This window comes from Trichechus manatus, unplaced genomic scaffold (assembly GCF_000243295.1).
Source record: "Trichechus manatus latirostris isolate Lorelei unplaced genomic scaffold, TriManLat1.0 scaffold00213, whole genome shotgun sequence".
In the NCBI taxonomy this organism is placed as follows: domain Eukaryota; kingdom Metazoa; phylum Chordata; class Mammalia; order Sirenia; family Trichechidae; genus Trichechus; species Trichechus manatus.
Genome location: NW_004444149.1, coordinates 365,114 through 384,526, shown reverse-complemented (window position 1 = coordinate 384,526; position 19,413 = coordinate 365,114). Strand labels below are relative to the sequence as shown.

General features: G+C 58.4%; 1 protein-coding gene across 1 annotated transcript; it reads right to left on the bottom strand.

Moving 5' to 3' along the window:
* Positions 1–756: 756 nt before the first annotated feature.
* Positions 757–17,096, bottom strand: INSRR (insulin receptor related receptor). Its single transcript, XM_004388614.1, has 22 exons — positions 17,012–17,096; positions 13,176–13,727; positions 11,307–11,610; positions 11,062–11,204; positions 10,707–10,851; positions 9,379–9,593; positions 8,968–9,094; positions 6,499–6,737; positions 5,934–6,101; positions 5,649–5,844; positions 5,386–5,427; positions 5,087–5,307; positions 4,719–4,855; positions 4,476–4,638; positions 4,170–4,275; positions 3,481–3,533; positions 3,080–3,309; positions 2,497–2,607; positions 2,189–2,348; positions 1,738–1,867; positions 1,466–1,600; positions 757–1,000 (listed from the first exon to the last, which is right to left on the bottom strand). The coding sequence occupies exons 1-22, from the start codon at positions 17,094–17,096 to the stop codon at positions 757–759; spliced, it is 3,906 nt and encodes a 1,301-aa protein (XP_004388671.1).
* Between the last annotated feature and the right edge of the window lie 2,317 nt (positions 17,097–19,413).

Here is a 19,413-nt window from a genome sequence, read left to right as displayed (position 1 = left end):
TCTTAATAACCCAAGGGTAGGAGGGAGGTGGAGGGGGAAGAGACCAAGGAAAGGGGTGAATCTGCACCAAGGGATGCCCCTGGAGAAAAGGAAGGAGGAGCACCAAGCTTGGGGGTCCCTGGGTAGGGCCAAGGGAGAGGAAGAGCTGGATTGATGAGCGGGTGGAGGAGAGGGCAGGCTGGGAGCCCATTCAGCCAGGTCTCTAGGTTCTCCCCATGACACCTCGTGTATGGGGCAGAGGGGAGGGGGTGAAATGCAGTGGTAAGAAGAACAGTCATATAGGCACCCCACCCCCAGCACCCCAAACATTGACAGAGAGGGTTCCAGGCCTGGTTCTGACTGTTCCTCTGGTTTCAGAACGTGGTGCCAGCCCCGGATGTCCAGAGGAGACCCAATGCTGAGGGTGGGGTTCTCTGGGCCCTGCCTTCAGGGTGGGCAGCCCCTCTCTTGCCAGTCTGAGTAGAGTCACTTTGAGGGCCGGGAAGTCTAGTCCATGGACTAGCCCCCTTGCCCCTGCTGTGACCCTGCTACATTCTCATGGAGAACTCAGACTCCTGAGAAAATCTTTCCTGCAGTGGGTCAGCTCTGATACCCCCTGCACCAACCTTTTCTGCTCCTGCCCCACCCTCGGCCACCCCTGCCCCGTCTGAGTGTGGGGTGGAGGTGTGAATATCTGGACATCCCATGGCTGCAAGGTTGGGTTCCTTCCTCTCTGCCCATGGGAGGGAGGCCAGTCAGCAGGGGCTGGGGTGCCCCTCAATGCCATGGACCCCCATTTGGGGGGCTGCAGTTAGAGGAAACCTCTCCTGGGGCAGGAGGGGAGTCAGGCTCTGCCTCAGCGGGCGGCAGGGAAACCCGGCCCCCCTGGCACTCTGGACTGAAATAGAAGGACAGGAGGCGGAAGGAGGGCCTCAGCTCCTCCTGTACGCTGTCTAGGATGTGGGTGAAGGTGGGGCGCAGGCGCGGGTTCTGCTGCCAGCAGCGGCTCATCAGCTCCTGCCTGGTGGGGAGAGGGGAGTGTCAGAAGGGTCCTCAGACCCAGCCAAGCCCTGGGCCTCCTGCACTGCTTGGGTTAGGGGGATTGTCTGGAAGGGTCAGAGGGGAGTGAATGGGGGTTGTAGAGGGCATTTCTAATTGGGGGGTCATAGCTGGGGATGAAGGAGCCCTGGTGGCGTAAGGGTTAAGCACTTGGCTGCTAACCAAAAGGTCAGTGATTAGAACCCACTAGCTGCTCCGCTGGAGAAAAGACCTGGTCGTCTGCTCCTGTAAAGATTACAGTCTAGGAAACTCTGCAGGGCAGTTCTACTGTATCTATAGGGTCACTATGAGTTGGAATCAACTCGATGGCACGCAACAACAAAGCTGGGGATGAATCGGTGGAAGCAAAAGCATCAGAGGAGGTGGGCCAGAATCACCGGGACAGGGCAGAGCAGGGGTGAGGAAGGGGCAGGATGGGGTGACTCACAGCTGAGGGGGACAGCCTTCCAGCTCCTCCAGGACCCCGCCGTCCATGACAAACTTGAGCACCTGCTCATTGGACAGGCCCTGGTAGGGTTGTTCGGCCAAGGTTACGATCTCCCAGAGCACCACGCCGAAGGACCTGTAGGGCATGCAGGGGGGCCTGAGCCAGCACCCTTCACCCCTGCTCAGTGCACCCCGAGGGAGCATAGGGTCCCAGGCCCCTCCCCAGATACCACCTCCACATCACCTGAGCCCCGTGCTCCAGCCAGGCCCTACCAGACATCCGAGTGGGTGGTGAAGATTCCATCTTTGAGAGACTCAGGGGCCATCCAGCGCACCGGCAGCAGCCCCTTCCCGCCCTTTCGGTAATAATCTGTCTCATACACGTCCCGAGTCATCCCGAAGTCTGGAAAGTGAGGGTGGAGGGGGTGTGGGGGAGAAGAGCCACACACTTGCTCCTGCCCCAGGAATACCCCCAGGAACCCTCTCCACCTCCATAGTCTCTAAGAGTCCTGGAATTTGAGGGCTCAGAAGACCTCCGGGATCATCCCATCAAACTCCTCTGCCCTCAGAAGAGAACTGGATATCTGGTGTGGGAGTGATTTGCCAAAGTTCTCACAGGCTGTCAGGGACAATGCTGTGGGTTAGGCCCAGGTCTCCTGACACCTAGTTTAGGGGAGTCCCTCTACTCCTCAGGCCACCTTTGCCTGCCTGGCCCCCTCTGTACCCCCGATCTTGACGGTGAAGTCCTGGGACACCATACAGTTGCGGGCCGCCAGGTCTCGGTGCACAAACTTGTTGGCAGCAAGGTATGCCATGCCATCCGCAATCTCACCAGCCATCTGGATCATGTCCCCCAGCGCGGGCCGTGGGAGCCCAGGGTTGTTCTGGGGCCAAGAAAGGGGGCTTGTGAAGCAGGAAGCTAGAGGATGCACTCCTGCACAGAGACTGCCTCCAGTTGTACCCAAGTCTTCTCTAATTCTCCAGCCCTGGGAGAGGACTAGCCCCTTGACCCAGGGTCCTCCTGGTACCCACCTCTGCCTCCGGCCGTAGAGATCGAAGGTGGCTCTTGAGGTCTCCACGGGTCATTAACTCCATGATGACCAGAGTTGGCTGGCCCTGGGACACCACACCCAGGAGACGCACCTGTGACGAACAAAGAGATTTGTTGCAGGTCCACTCCAGCTCCCCTTAATCCACGTGGCCAAGACCTTGATCCACTGTGACGCCAACTCTGACCCTATCCAAAACCATGACTCTAACCCTAATCTTAACCTAACAATGACTCTAACACTAACCCATGACCTTGACCATATCTGACTATCATCCCAAGCACGAACTTGGCCCAACCCTTACCTTGATCTCAATTGTGACCTTAAGAATCATCTGGACATCCAATATTGACCCCAACCATGATTGATCTCAGCCCTAACCATGACCCTACCATGACCCTGTTTTGACATTAACCCCAACCATGAACTTTGCTCCAATTAGGATCCTAACCACAGTCCCAGCCTTGATCTTGATGGTGCCCTGACCTCATCCCTGACTATTTCCCCTTTACCACATGACCTTTACCCTAATTATGACCCTGAAAGTGCCCCTGACCTTCCCTTACCACATGGTGACACTTGAATGCCTTCATGACAGAGGCCTCCTTGAGGAACTCAATGCGTTCCCGTGGGCTGGCCAGCTCATTCACTGTCTTCAGGGCCACAGGCGTGGACTCCTCTCCGGCCTCCAGTCCTCTTGCCAGCCCCTCGTATACCATCCCGAAAGAGCCCTGGCCTAGTTCCCGGATTATGGAGATTTGCTCCCGAGGCACTTCCCACTTGTCAGGGATGTACACTGAGAGGAGGTGGTGGGTCACAGGCAAGGTTGCTGCTCACTGCCGTGCCCCCATCCACTTCTCCCCTCCTCTTCAGAAAGGCTCATGTCCCAAGGCCACCTTCTACAAGAAGGTCTCTGGAAGTCTGCCTCCCTTCCCCACACCACCTGGCCCTGGGCCCCCAGACCTACTATCAGAGGCACTGAAGTACTCTGGATTCACAGAGGCATAAAGGGTGCTGTTTCTGCAATGGGAGGTGAGGGGGTCAGGCTGGAAGTGTCCTCAGGAAGGCAGGAGCAAAGTCAGAGGACAAGAAAGAGGGATTTGGGGATGAGATGGGAAGTTACTGACCACACACACAAGCCCTGCTCAGTGTACTCCTGGAAGACCTGAAGCACTTTCCAAACTAGTCTTGGTCCTAGTCCTGGGGTCTGACAGGCTGGGAGTACGGGGAACACGAGTAGAAGGGCTCCTGCCTCCTTGGCTAATTCCTAGGGCCCAGTTAATCAGGGTCCTGCGCCCATTTCCCTCTTGCACAGTCCCAGGAGGATCTGACACATCCCGAGGTCTCCTGCCTCTCCCCTTTTGTTATATCTTAGTTTGGGCTCAGTGTGGTGACGAACAGTTCCGGGACACCCAGAATTGAGGGCTTTCCTAGGAGGCAGGACTTTTACTGCTAAAACCAGGAGAGTGCCAGGCAAACCAGGGCAAGTGGCCACCTTAGCTGAGAGATATTTCTCCTCTATGCCACCCCCAGGGAAATAGTGACTGCTCTTACAAAGTCTTCCAGCTAGCTTGTCTACCACCCTCAGCCTGCACTGACTTTACGATGAGGGCTCAGAGAGAGAAGTGGGTGGGAACTGGTGGGACTTGTCATCACCTCTTCTTGCCATAGAAGAAACCGAGGGCAGCAAGAATGATGAGCAGCATGAGCCCCACGGGGGTGACAGTGAGGAGGACGTGCAGCCCCCCAGAGTCCTCTTCCTCTGCAGGTGATAGGACAGGGTCAGAGGGCAGTAGAAGGTGGGGCCATCTCCAAAAATGGAGAAGTCAGAGGATAGGGGATGATTCTCCTTCCACACTGGGAGATGAGGGTGGGGGGAGGATGGGATAGAGGGGACTGTGGTAGGGGAGGGGCCCAGTGGGCTGTTTTGGGGTACAGGTCTGGGACAGAGGCTGTGTGCACCTGGGCCAGGGATGTAGAAGGCAACACTGTCCGTCCAGGAGCCATTGCCAGCCAGTGAGGTTGCCCGAACCCTGGCAGAGTAGTTTCCAGGGGGCAGCAGGGCCAGGTGGACTCCCCCAGACTTGGCATAACGCAGGCGGGACACACACAGCACTGTGGCCTCCTGAGGGCAACACAGGACAGCTGGCTGGGAAGGGAAATGCAAACTGGGGCTAGGATAGGGGGTCCTCTAGGAGTACCTACCTCTCCAGAGCGACGATACTTGATCTCATACTTGAGGATGAGTCCATTGGGGTCCGGTGGCTCAAGCCACCGTAGGAGGACACTGCTCTTGCTGGCCGCCTCCCAGGCCACCTTCCCTGGGATACTATCAGCCTCTCCTGCAGGAGGGGGCACCCGGCAGCCGGGCCACAAGTATTTCCTCTCACCTTCATGGTCAAACCCAAGGTGGGCCAAGCTGTGAGGGTTGGGGGATTATGGAAACTAGAAGGGGTGAGTAAATCGAGGCCCTGGGGTTAGGGAGAGGTCAAACCAAATCAGCGAGCACTTGGTTGCACAGGGCCCTTGCGGTAGGTGGTGGGAGTCGAAGATGGAAGGTCAGGGTCACCTACGGTGGGGCATGGTGCGCGCAAAGACGAAGGTGGCGGCGCTGCAGCCCACAGTGTGCGCCGCGTGGTTGCAGGCGTGGATGTCGATCCGGTATTCCGTGAAGTGGCGCAGGCCGCTCAGCACCGCTCGCTCCCGGGGCACCTTGTCCTCCTGGATCTCGAAATCCGAGCTGTTCCCCGCTAGCCGAGGGGCACCTGCGGCCCGGCGGTACCTCCCGGAGTCCCTGGGAAAGGCAAGGGTCAGACCCAAGGCCCCGCCCCGGTAACCACGTCCCTCAGGCCCCGGCCCCGCCCCTGCTCACCTTTGGGGGCTCTTGTTGATGGATGTCACTTTCCAAGGGGACCTGGGGAGGCCAGGGTGGCCCTGTCAGGCCCGCCCCGAATACGCCCGATCGCAACCCCCTGCCCTCTGCCGCCAAGCACAGTCTCCAAGCCAGCCCCCACCAGGGCCCGCCCCGACAAGCCTAGGCTCCGCCTGCACAAGCTCCACCCTAATCCTCCCCGACAGCCCCGCCCCTCGAGGCCCCGCCCCCGCCCCGCCCCTCCGGCGGGCGCCACGCCGCACTTGGGGATGGTGATGGCGTTGTGTAGAAAGTTTTCAAACTTCTTCTGGAACGAGGCCTCTTGCGCCTCCAGCGTGGGGAGGACCTGCCCAGGAGGTGGGTGCTGGCAAGGGCAGCAGCCGGGCTCCACCTCGGCCTCGAGTTCCCCGTCTTCGCGGTCGAAGCGGGGGTCGCTGTTGCTGGTGGGCAGCCGCAGGCCTGGCGCGGCAGCAGGGAGGGGAAGTCAGAGTCTGGCGGCGCCCGCGGCCCGGAGCCCACCCCGCCGGCCGCGCCTCCTCCCTGCGCACCGCGGTGGCAGTAGTCGTTGAGGTAGAGGTCGCCGTCCTCTGCCAGCCGCTGCCATAGTACCAGGTAGTAGGTGATGTTCCCGTTGCGTTGAGTCGGGGGCTTCCAGCGCACCAGCAGGTGGGAGGAGGAGTTGGACGTGGAGATGACGTCCTGGGGCACCGTAGGCGCTGGGGGTGAAAGGAGGGTACAGCTCAGAGGCCGCGAGGCCCTCCCCCAGATGCTGTCTGGTGCCTCTCTCCCAAAAGTCCAGCCACCCCTACCGTGTCCCGAGGAATGGGTGATTCTCAACCCCACCCCTCCTTCCTGGAACTCAGCCTTATGCGCTTCCCTTCTCTGAAGGCCCTTTATTCTGCTCATCGATTCATCCTGAACTCTCCCACCCCCAGCCTCTCTAAGACCTAGGTGATTGCCCCCTATTCTTTATAGGACGCGAGCATCTGGCCTCCCAGCCTCTAGAGGCCAGCTGTTCAACGTCCCCTCTTCCCTGTTTCTGGTGCCTAGGTTTCCCCATTCACACTATGATCCAGGCAGCTAGCCTCTGTTCCCTCCAAAGACTGCAGCTACCTGCAGGCAGGGTTCGGAGGTACACAATGGGGCTCTGGGCTCCTTGATGGGGGCTGTCCTCCGCGATGGTCAGCGTGATGGCCCGCACAAACACTGCGTACTGTGTCCAGGGCTTGAGGGGGGCCAGGGTCACTCCTGGCTCCTGGGTGCGGCTTAGGGGCAGCTCCACATCCAGCAGGTTCCAGCTCTGGGTCCCACAGGCATCTGGCCCCACGTGCTCTGTGGCGTTCTGGAAAGGACTGGACACCCCCTCCGGGAGGGGAGGGGTGGGACTAAGCCATCAGTTCCTAGCACCGCCCTCTTCTCTGAATCATCCCAGACCTGTCTTTGTCATTCTTCTTCCGGTCTGCATGAGCAGAGCCCTGACTCCAGCTACCCATTAGGCTCAGTGGGTCCTGTGATATCTGTGTCCTCAAACAAATCTATAGTGAAATATCTCCTCATCCCTTAACAGGGAATAATACTGAGCTTCAGTCTCAATGTTTGTCCAGACATCTTGCATTGTATAAATAAAACTAGAACATGGGCGTGAGAGTCTCCTCTCCCAGGAACTGCAAGGGATGAGGTTATCCTAATCCCCTACAAACAGAATTTCCTGGAACCAGAACCAGGAGTCCACTCTTCCCAAGGACAAGTCATATTAAGATAGCCCGTGAATGGATTTTGAGGGTCTGTGAGCCTCCCAAACTATCAGTGACATTTTGTGCCTGTGTGTTTTTTAGGGAGAGGGTTCCTAGCTTTCGTCAGCCTCTCAAACATGCCTCTGATCCCAAATGACCAAGACCCACTGTCACAGGGAAGTTAATTGGGGCCAGAGGCAACTAGTGCTGGCTGCCTGGAGGTCAGGGCAGGGACAGGCTTGGGGCAGAAGGGGAGCTGCTCCCTGGGGGAGATATCAAAGAGACAGTGGGGACATCACACTGATGTCCAGAATCTTTGTTTCTTTGGAGGGGACAAAACCAAACCCGTTGCTGGTGAGTTGGTTCTGACTCAGAGTGACCCTATAGGACAGAGCAGAACTGCCCCATACAGTTGCCGAGTCTGTAATCTTTATGGAAGCAAACTGCCACATCGTTCTCCCGTGGAGCTGCTGGTAGGTTTGAACTGATGACCTTTTAGTTAGCAGCCAAGCGCTTAACTACTGCACCACAAGGGTTCCTTTGGAGGGGACAGAAGGATGGAATTCCTGCTGAGCCAGGGACAGAACTTAAGGCGGATGGTGGCAGGGGAACATGAGGCCTAGCTGAAAGTGCTTGCTCTTACTGGGACCCAGAAGCAGGATAGTCCAGGAGCAGGTATGGGGATACAGAGTGGGTGCCATGGGTGCAGGTGCTCTGTGGGGCCTGAGTGGGCCTGGGTCTGCTCATGCAGGATCCGTAGTGCATGTCTCTGAGGGAGCATAGCCGGGAGCCATAGCACAGCACAGGCAGTGATGTTAGAGGAGCTTCCTAAAGAACCCCCCAAAACTCTGCCCTTTGAGCCCGGAGGCAGCCTGTGTGAATATGCAGTTTGCGCACCCCTTAAACTGTGGCCTATGGACCAGCAGCTTCAGTAACACCTGAGAGCTTGTTAGAAATGCAAATTCATGGGCTCCACCTAGGACTGAGTCAGCATCCATGTAGGGCCCAGGAATCTGCATTTAACGAACTCTCCAGCTCCTCATCCTACAGACTTTCACCCACCACTGAGGCCTAGGAGAGCATTTGATCAGACTTCCCACCTCTGACTTCCTTTCTTCTCTCTCCCGGGCCAGGGTGGCCATCAACTAAGACCTCTCAATTTTAATTCGCAGAATGCCCTTCCAAGCCCGGTGGTTCCCATCCTCTGTCTAGGATAGAGGGAGAGTACTTCCTACTCCTGTCCTTCCAGCCTGTCGTCCAAAATCCATCTCTCTTCTTTAAGGATCTCTATTTTTGATTTCTAGCCATACTTTTGGAGAAGTCCTTTCTGCGTTCTAACCACTATCTTTCCTGCTGGGGTCAGTCCACTCTCTCCAAAGAAAAGAGCAGCCAGTCCCTGGCGGACCCTTCTCCCGCCTTGCCTCAGGCTTTCTTTAATGAAATGCTGGCAGAGCTGCTCGTAACACTGGCCAAATTAGTGGGCAGTACCCAAACCACTGCTGGGGCAGGAGCAAGTGGTCAGTGTAGAACATTAGCATGGTGAATTGAGGCTTAATTATCCAAGCCTTCCCTGCGGGGCGGCTCTCATGTGCTCCAGAAACCCTATTTCACTCGGTGACGGGAGACTGACTGAGGCACAGAGGAATGAAGAAGGTGCGGGAAGAGGAAGCCAGACATGGGCACGACAACGGAGTGCCACTGCGGAGTCCTAGCCTAGCGCTCCACGGCTAGGAGCCGTGCTGGAGCGAAGACATTGGCCTAGTCTTGTCCTGGCCCCGCCCCGCCCAGCTCCGCCCCGCCCCGCCCTGGCCGCACCCCGGCCCCGCCCCGGCCCCACCCCGGCACTCACGACTCCTTATAGTACACTATGAAGCTAAGCAGGTCGCGGGCCTCCAGGGGCTCGTAGCGCTCCCAGCGCAGCAGGATGCGGTCAGCCTCCGTCACGTTGGACACGAAGCGCAGGGTGCGAGTCTGGCCTGGGCAGGGCGAGGGGTGAACACCTGCTCCCATTCGCGCCTGTCACCCGCCTGACCCTCTTTCCCCCAAACCCCCATCCCCACCCCGCTGCATCCCATCTCTAACGTGAGCTCCGGAAAGAACCTCTCAAGCTGACTCCTTCGAGCACCCTCTCCCACCCAGAGCATGTATCTGGTGTGTTTCGGTGCGTGAAGATCTGCGTGTGTGTCCGCCTGGGTGTGTCTCGGGACCGTGTCTCTCACTGCGCGTGCGCTTGCTTTGGGGTTGGGGTCTCGGGTCTCACAGGCGGCTCGGTCTCCGTTGGTGCGCGGGTTGATCTCAGCCTTGTTTTGCCGCCCCCGCGTGCCGGTCACCTCCTCCAACCGGTAGATATGCTCCAGGCAGAGGCGCGGGTTGAAGGCGAAGTAGATCTTGCCCACGGGAATGGTGAGCCCGTCGGCCACCCAGGGTCCCAGCTCCTGCAGGTTCTGGTTGTCCAGCACGTACAGAGTGTAGTTCCTGGGGGAGGCCAGGGGACCCCGCTCTGCGCAGGAGGTGGGGGCAGGGGGTGGGGCAGGGGGTGGCTTAGGGGCCCCCAGGAAGGGCTGGGCTGGAGGCACAGAGGAGAAGGGGCACTCAGCAGCCCACCCACCCCCAGCGCATGTGGGGCATTCGTACCCACGCACTCTATACCATCCACCAGGGGTGATCTCCAGCAAGTCACCCACCCTCTGCTTTTGTTTTCCTCATCAGTGAAGTGGGGTCTACAGCTCCCTGCCTTTCTCCCTTCCTCCCTCATTGTACGTTAACTGAGCACTTCTATGTGTCAGGCTCTGTGCTGGCTTTGGGGACACAGAGGGGTGGCACTCAGCCCAGGGCTGTGCCTCTCCAGCTGGGCTGTGGGCACCCCTGAAGGTACATGGCCAGGAGGCATGAGAAGCCACAGGAAAACGTCTTCTCCAAGTGTCCATTTGACTGGATGGTAATTTTAAACGTTATTTTTATTTGGAAAAATCCTGGCTACAGTATGGAGCAGGCCGCACTGGTAGGTGGTAGGACTGGGTTTCAAACCCAGGCAGTCTCACTCTGCCGCAGAGAGGATTAGATGATAGCAGTAAGTTTATTTTGTGCTTGAGCTGATTCCAACTCATAGCAACCCTGTAGGACAGAATAGAACTGCCCCGTAGGGTTTCCAAGGCTGTAATCTTTACAGAAGCAGACTGCCACATCTTTCTCCTGTGGAGCAGCTGGTAGGTTCAAACCGCCGTCCTTTCGGTTAGCAGCCAAGCACTTAACCACTGCACCACCAGGGCTCCTAGCAGTATAGCCAACCCTTAGAAGTTATATACAACTATAATTCACAAAGTCTATACCGTGTCCCAGGCACTGTTTTAAGCGCCTTACACATAAGTACTTAAGTAATATTCACAACAGCCTTACGAAATAAGTAGTGTTATATAGCCCCATTTTACAGATGAGAAAACTGGGAACCAGAGAAGCTAAGTAACCTTCCCAGAGTCACAGAACTCGAAAGTGGCAGAGCCCATGTTCTTCACTACTGTTCTGGAAGTGTTGGAAGGGTGGGGGTGATGGATAAAGGGGGCTTGTCAGAGGCCTGATCTGACCCCTTACCCATCCACCATGGCATCCCCCTGGATTAGTTTGAGGTTCTTGAAGAAGCCCAGGGACACGAGGGCGAAGGAGTGCTTGATTTTGAGGAAGCCGGTGATGGTCTCCACCAGCCCCAGGCTGCGCTGCAGCTCCGGCTCCAGGTTGTCTGGGGATAGGGAAGCACGGATGGAGCAGGGGCTAGGAAGGTGATGGGCCCACAGGGCAGGGGCTGAATGGGGTGCAGGAAGGCTGGGCCTTCGGGGCTGGCACCCAGGATGATAAAAAATGGTGCTTTAACTGGGTCATTTTAAGGGGCACGGTGGGGGAGGAAAGGTGTGGCCGGGAGGAGGGGTGTGACTGTGAGGAGGATACTGACAGCCCTGACGAAGGTTGAGGATGAGGCTCCCCTCCACGTGGGTGCAGCCCACCAGCTCCTGTGCTGCCTGGACAGAGTCGATGGTCTTGGTGCCCACCTTGCACTCTTTCGGGCACAGCCCCTCACACTTCTGGCAGAATATGCTAGCAGGGGTAAGTGGAGGGCGTAACATGAGCCCCAGACCAGTGTGGGCCATCTCGGGCCCCCTCACTGCTCCGAGGTGCCCCCACCCACCCCACGCTCACCTGCTGCCATTACGGGTGAAGCCTGGAGGGCACTGGGCCAGGCAACTGCCCTGGTGGATGCCGAAGGTGGAGGTGTGGCCAGGCACAGAGCGCAGGCTGGCACAGTGTGCAGCTGTGACGCAGCGCCAGGACTCATGCTGGTAGGTACCTGGAGGGCAGGCCTGGTGGCAGGCACCCTGGAAGTAGAGGTGGCGGCAGGCCACGCAGGCACGGGGGTCTTCTGGACGGCTGCAGCCCCCCATGCATTCAGCGTGGCAGCACTCACCCCTCACCGTGCAGGCCAGCCCTTGGGGGCAGGGGCACACTGTGGGCAGAGTGCTGTGTCAGACCTTACCCCCCCCCAGTCCTGGCCCCCTCTAATTCTGGCCCCCTCCTCCGAGAAGCCTTCCTGGGGTGAAGCACTCCCAAGCTGCACCCAAACGCCTCCAATTCAGATGACACTGATTGCTGACTCGGTCCCTCAGATGGGAGCTCTTGAGGGCAAGGACTGCGGCCCCTCTCCCCACCTCCCACAGTGCTTCATCGGGGGCTGTCTGAATTCAGGACACAGCAGTGACCTTGTCCATCAGAGCTGCTACTGTCCAGCCTGATGACCTGTCTAGGCCTGGTGCCCAGCTCATCACCGGGCACAGTGCCAGGGTGAACCAGCTGGTCTGTCTTGAACAGCTTGGCCAGGGTAAGGTGGGCCTGGGAGTGTGTGGAGGGAGGGGGCCACCATACTTCCTCCCCCTTCAGCTCCCAGACCCTGAGCAGGAGGCAGCCCCAAGCAGCAGTGGGTGGGTGCGGGCCTGGCACCCAGTGGCCTGGGAACCCTGCTCAGTGGCAGCTGGATGTCTGGGAGTGATACGTGGTGGTACACGGGGCGGGGGTCGGCCAGGGCTGCGTTGACAGTGTACACTGGAGGACGTGCAGCAGCGTGTTTACAGCCAACAGGGAGGCAGCAGGCCCAGAGGATACAGCAGGGATCTGGTTACTCTCCTGCCCCAGGGCGTTGGGGGTGGGGGAGCTGACCTCCAGGAGCTGCGTGGGAAGACTACTAGGCTGGAGGACCCCAGGTCTGCCCCAACCTCTGAAAAGGATTCCTTTCCTCTCCTGGAACTTTCACTTCTCTCCTGCCGCCTTCCCCACCTTAGTCCATCCCCCCTTTTCTCCAACTCCTTCTCTTTCCTGTCCGTGCGTCTTCTTTCCTAAAGGAGATCCTACCTCACATACCTGCCCTCACTGTCCTGTCTATCACCTCTCACCTCCTCCTTTCTTCTCCCACCCAGCTCCCAACCTGTCCATAACAATCCTGCCCGCCTGCTCCCGATCACCTGTACCGTGGCCACTTTTAGTATGAACAAAGTATGCTACCTGGCCCAGGTGCTGCTCTAATGCCTGATATATCAACTCGTTCCTCATAGCAGCCCTATGGTCATTTTACAGATGAGGAAACTGAGGCACAGGGAGGCTAAATGAACAGCCCAAGGTCACAACATCAGTCAGTAATAGAGCTGCGATTTTCATCCACTTTGTACGTAACCACTGCCCCATACTGCCTCTCGTGCTTCTTCCGTGCATCCCTTCAGGCTTACCCTCTTCCCCCCGCCCCCCGTGCTCACCTTGTAACTGCCCTTTACCTACTCCATGACTACCTGCTACCTTGTACCTACCCCTTGACTGTCTTAGGCCACGTCCGTTATTTAACTTTTCTGAACCTCAGTTTCCTCATCTGCAAAATGGGAATAACAATAGTATCTGCCTCATAAGATGAGTGAGGGTTAAAATAAACAGTGGCAGCAAGGTACTGACCCATACCATCCTGTGGCTACCCAGCGCCAGCTGACCCCGTCCCCCATGCCCTCGGTCATGTTTTGTGCTGGTGCCCACCTCTCTGGCAGTGGCTGGAGGTCCAGCACCTGTAGTCGGTGTGCCCGCTGAAGGTGGTCCTGGCGCAGGGCTCGCCGGCGGCCCCCAGCGTGCCAGGGCACACGTCGGCACACTCCTCGTCCGGCTTGTTGCCCACGATGTGGTTGGCTCCAGGTGCAGGTTGAAGCAGCCCCCAGTCAATGGTGGACAGGTGGCAGAGCTCCTGGTTCTTCTCCACCCGCACGGCCCCCCGCAGCACGGCCCCGAGTGCCGGCAGCCCCACGTCGCGCAGGTGCGGCATCTCGAAGATGACCAGCGCGTAGCCCAGGAAGAGGCGGGCGCCGCGGATGACCGCTAGGTTGGGGAAGAGGTCACGCAGGCTCTCCAGGCCGTAGACGCGGAAGAGCAGCAGGTAGTCGGTGACCTGGGTGAGGCGCGGGAAGCTGAGGCCACGGAAGTCCTCCCCTGTGGCCGTGAACATGAGCAGGATCTGCAGGTGGCCCTCCACCACGCTGCAGTTCTCTAGCCGCCGCAGTTCCGCCACCTCTGAGCGGATGTCCAGGCTGGGGCACACTGTGGACACACGGTGCACAAGGCAGTCAGTACAGCCCCAGCCAAGCACCTTCCTGCCCAGGTGGCTTTGGAGGATGGGAGCCACACTGGCAGTGGGACACTGAGTGCAGATCCGGGCTTTGCTCTGGGTGTGGGGTGACCTCCTCCCTGGGCCTCCAAGGACTCACCTGCAGCTGGAAGGAGCTCTACAGATGAGGCAACACGGGCAAAAGCGAGCTCCTGACCGTCCCTCCCAAACCCACTTCTGCTTCTCAGTTGATAGCAACTTCATCCTTGCAGCCACTCAGGCTCCAAACCTTCCAGTCATCCTTGACTGTTTTCTTTCTCTTACCCCTCATATCCTGGGGGCTCTATCTTTAAATATGCCCAGGATCCAACCACTTGTCACCACCTTCCCTGCTTCCGCCATCATCTTTCCCTGGATTTACAGTAACAGCCTCCCAAATGGTCTCCCCACTTTTGCGCTTGTCCCCTCTGCGGTCTGTTCTCCACTCTCGTGTCTCTTCTGTGCTCAAAACCCCCCAGTGGCTCCCATCTCACTCGATATAAAAGTCAAAGTCCTTACCACAGCCTACCGGGCTGTGCACGATTTGGTCCCCTGTAACCTCTCTGACTTCATCCCCTTTCTGTCTTCTTCAGCTACACTGACCTCTGCTGTTCCAGAAACGAGCCAGCCCAGCTCCTGCCTCAGGGTCTTTGCACCTTCTCTTCCTTCTGGTGGGAACACTCTTCCCTCTTCATGGCTTCCTCATCTCCTTCAAGTCTTTGCTCAAATATCACCTTCTCAGTGAGGTCTTTTCTGACCATCCTATTTAAAATCGCAACACTTCCTAATCCCCTTCCTACTTTTATTTTTCTCTATAACTCTTAATACTTTATAATATATAATTTCCTCATTTATTTTGTTAATTTTAAGTTACATAAGGGCAGGAATCTTTGTATAATTCACTGCTATATCTCTAGTGCCTGGTATAGTGCCTGGCACAAAATTGACACTCAATAAATATTTGATGAATGAATGAATTCTGTGACTGGAAAGCAGTGGTCTGAGCTTCATACACTCCACTTCTCCCCAGTCTTATGGGGGCTAAGTGCCTGGTCCCTGCACTTGTTCAGTCTTGAAGGGATAGTCCATGGCTCCCCATTGCCAAAGGTTCAAGTTTAAATTCCTCAGCCTGATGTTCCCAGGTGTTGATAAACTGGTCTCCACTAATTTCTCCAGCATCAGAAGGGTCACTCAGCCTGCAACACCTTCAGCCCTTGTGCAAGCCTCAGGTCAAGCCCCCCTTCCCTGACATCCTGGCCCCAAGTCAATCACTTCTCCTTCAGGCTGGGTGGTACTCAGTCCAACATGGCCCCAGCATTGTTATCTGTATCTCTGTCACCCTCTCCAAGGAGGGAGCCTCCTGAGGGTGGCGCTCTGCATTCCCACATGGTGCCCAGTCCAGGGCTGGAACCACTGGGCACTCAGGGACCATGGGTTGAATCAATGGACATCTGGGTCCCTAGCCCACTCCTCCCCTGGGGACTTGGGTGTGTCTGGCTCCTTCAGATCCAGAACCCCAGCCCCATTTCCCCACTCTCTCCCTAAGGCACCTAGTACCATTCCCCTAAGGGAGATGGATACCTGGCACTCACTCGATCCCAAGGGGACCCCCATGGCTCCCCAGTGCCAAAGGTCTAAATCTGAATTCTTCAGCTCCTGCGAACCTCTCCAGCCTCCATGCCCTTGGTCTCCACCTTGCCCTCCAACAACATCCCGCACAGCCCAGGTTCCCAGGCCCATCCCCCATGGTTTGTTAAGTGTGTGTATGGGGAGGGGGCGCCTGGGGAAAAGCAGGCAAAGCTGGTTCCCTGGGGCTTACTTCGCACCTTCTCCCTTTTGTCATTAATGGTCCTGATCTTGGCTCTGCCCAGCAGCTATGTGTGTGTGTGTGTGTGTGTGTGTGTGCAAAAAAAGTGGCAGAGGGAGAGGGAGAGGGAATGGGAAAACACTTCTATCCCTCCCTGGCGAGGGCCAATCAGACTCTGCGAGGCAGATGGGGGTTCTCTCAGGCGCCCACACGCCACTTCCCATCACTCCCCTGCCTCTCCAGGGCCCCCCAATGGGAGTCATTTGGAAAAACAAATCCACGACCTTCACAGATTAACCCCTGCCTCCCCTCAGGACATGGCTCTGTGCAGAGCTGCGTTGGGAACAGGACATCTGGGTCCCCTGACCAAACTCCCCCGCCTCAGGGACGTGCTCCTGTCCTGACAACCTCTCTCCTGCCTGGCATTTGCTGTGCTCTGTCCTGGCCCAGCAGTGGGGGAGGGCAAGAGGGAGTGTGGTGGGGGCTGTGCCTCTTAGGCAGAGCCTCTGTGACTAGCAGTCTCCAGGAGACCCCCCTACCCCGCCAGATTGGCACCATGCCTCTGTCTCCGTAGGAAGGGGAGACTCTGCCCTGCTCCCTGGAAGCCTCCAGTCTGGAGATTCATGAGGCCCCTCCTGCCGAGACCGAACTCATCCCAAAAACAGGCTTAGAGCACTGGGTTCTGGAGCCCCCTCAGTTTGGAGGCGGAATGGTGGTGGGGTTGGGGAAGGGGGTACCGCTTAGTCCTTCCCCTTTTGAATCTTCCAGCCCAGTGTCTTTTTCCTCTCCCTCCCCCAGACCCCAGCACCCCTATAAGAGCCATTTAGTCTACATGTTCCTACCACCCCGTCTCTAATCATACAGAAAGTGTCCAGCCTGGGGACAGGCTCTGGAGCATTGGTAAAAGTAGTCCACCCCAACACCAGCCCCCCAGTGGGTGAGCCTTGGGGGCGGGGGACATGGTATGGGGCCCTGGAGGCAGCAGCCCAGGAACCGGTCTAGCTTTACCCTTCAATAATCTGAGCCTCAGTTTCCTTGTCTGCACAATGGGGCCACTTACTTAATGGTGCCTGGTTCTCAGCTACTGGCCCGCTTCCCATTCGGTGGCCCCAGAGATGACCTCTAAGAATCTCCCAGCCACATTCCAGTTCTCATTCCGGCTTTACTGGGATCCCAGTCTCACAAGTGGGATTGGAGGATGTCTATTCATGCCGCTGTTTTGAGGTCCTCCCCAAACACAGCTGAGAGAAAAACACCTTTATGTGGGGAAAGCTAAGTGCTCTTCCTGACGGGAAGTCCTTCTGAGAGCTAACCCCAGTCTCTCATGTTGCAGTGCAGAGTAAGTAGATGTATTCTGGCTGGAAGCTCAGTTGTTTGGCCTACAGCTGGCTGGGAGGGGGATGGGGGTCCGGGACAGTGCTGGGGACTCACCCTCTAGTGTGTGCAGGCTGAATCCCAAGGAGAGGAGGACCACAAGTAGGCATGCTATCCAGGGCCACAGGCTGGGTACTGCCATTGTCCCAGCCTTGGCTTGTGCTCAGTCCTGGCTCTCCTCCAGATGGTCCGGTGAGAAGGGTCTGCCAGGCCCTAAGGGACACCTCCCAGGGACAGGGAAGTGAAGGGTAGGGGCAGAGACACAAGAAATCCTGCACAGAAACAGGAGAGAGAGAGAGAGAGAGAGAGAGAGAGAGAAAAGAAAGAAGAATCACAGAGGCACAAAGACAGTGACTGGCTACCGGAGACAGGCTCAGTGTGAATCCAGAGACAGAAGATGGGGACAGAGATGCAGACAGTGACAGGGAGAAAATAACACACGGTTCAGAGCAGAAGGCAGATCCGGAGGCCGCCAGCCCTGAGGGTGGAGCAAAAGCCCTCCGAGGGAGCGAGGGCCGAGGGAAGCAATCGGTCCGGCTTGCGGGCCGGGGGATGAGGGGCGAGGTGTCTCCCCTGACCCTTCGGGAGGCGCTGGGCTCCCCAGCGCCTCACTCGCTGCTCTATTTCCCAGGGCTGGCACCCGGGGGGCCGGGACCAGCTCCCGCTCTCGCTGCCCTCAGCCCTGGGCTGAAACCGGTTGCTTTGCAGGGCCTCTCAGCTCTCGCCGCCCCTCCCACCTGGCCAAGCCAAAATATTTAGCCTGACAACTGAGGGGGGTGGGGTGGGGGACAGGTCTGTTGGGGAAATACGGCTAAAGAACAGGGGAGGGGGACTAGGCTAAGCACTGAGCTCCCCCTCCTTTCCAACTGCGGCTGCAGTGGCCCCCACCCCAGGCTTCTCTCAAGTGGGGCAGCACCGCGGGAGGTGCAGCGAGCAGGTCAGGGCCCCTGGAGAGGGGGTGTTCTGGATTCTGCTACCCGGGGTCCTGACACCTGCGGGGTAACTTCCAGCAGCCGCGACCCCCGCAGAGTGAGAGCTTATTGAAGCAGGGCAGGAACGTGAAATGTGTCTTCTGAATATTCAAGCCCTGAGACTCTCAGAGCCCCTCCCAATCTCCCAGGAGGCCGCCCGGTCGGCTTAGGGGTCCCTTTCGCGCGAGGCTGGTCGGGACCAAGGTCCTGGTTCCGGCCTAGATCCGCGAAGGAGGGCGATCACCGTGTGGGGCTCCGCCTCTGCCTGGCCATCTTTCTGAACTCACGCTGCTCCGCCTGTCTGTCCGTCCCTGTCTCGGGGACTGGTGGGACAGTCCGTGCTGGGGCCCTGGTAGAGAGGAGAACCGCACGCCTCTCGGAGGACTTCCACCGCCGGCTCCCGGGGGCCCCTGACAGTCCCTTGTCCCCAAGAGCCCCTCCTCCAAAGCCTTTCTCCCAACCCCCTTCCCTTGAGACGGGGCGGGCTCTTGCAGCCGCAAAGGCCCGCGGTCTGGGAGGGGCCGGGACCTGTCGTCCGGTGTTCTGGGTGCTGGAGATCCCAGGGCTTTCCGGGTGCGCGGCCTTCTAAGGCCCACGGGTCCCCAGCTCCACCCGCGGGCGGCTCCCGCGTCCGAAGAGCTAAGAGATCTATTAATTTCTCCGCGCAGAAATCGATGCTCTTGTCAGGGCGGCGGTCGATGCCAGCTCTGCTTGGTCTGACCCTACCCGACCTGGGGGCCAGCGCTGGCGGGTCGGGGTCAGGAGCTGACCCTGGGACTCGAGGCGCAGCGCGTTGGGGGCTGTAGACGGCGACCCCCCACCCCAACCCCGCCTAGAGCTCACGCCTTTGAGCGCCGGCCTCTGGCGCCACCCTGTGGCCTCTCCTGGAAAGGCGGGGTCTCTGCTCCGGGTCTCCTTTTGGCTTTTGGGGGGCGACTCCTTCCCTTTCTCTACATCTTCTATGTTTTCCTTCCCCAGGCCCTGCATTTGGCTCTTTTGGGGTCCCCTCCATTTAATCCCTAGGGCTCAGAGAGTGTTGCACCTAAGCTACCCCCAACTGACATGCACAGTCTCCGGAGGGAGCTCTGAGGCCGGGGGCTGGCTAGGATGACCTGGGCGGCAACCTTTCCCCACCGCAGTCACCTCCCCTCCTTCTCCCCAAATCTAAGAATGCAGCTGCTTCAGGTTGGGAGTAAAAACATATCAACTTCCCAGTTCCCCTACCCTCAGCAGACGTCTCTGGGAGCTGGGAGGGATCCTGAGCAAGAAGCCGGCGCTGGGGGCCTCGGAAAGGGGAGGGGCCGAGGTGGGGGTATCAGCGAGGAGGGGGCGGGGCGGAGCCGGAGGGGGCGGGCCGAGCCGCTGGCCCCGCCCCTTCGCTCCGGCCGGGCCTTTAACACCGCCCCGCGCACATGTCGGGGGAGGCCCGGCAGCCGCAGCTGGGAGCGCACAGACGGCCGCCGGGTCAGGGCGAGGCGGGCGGTGCGG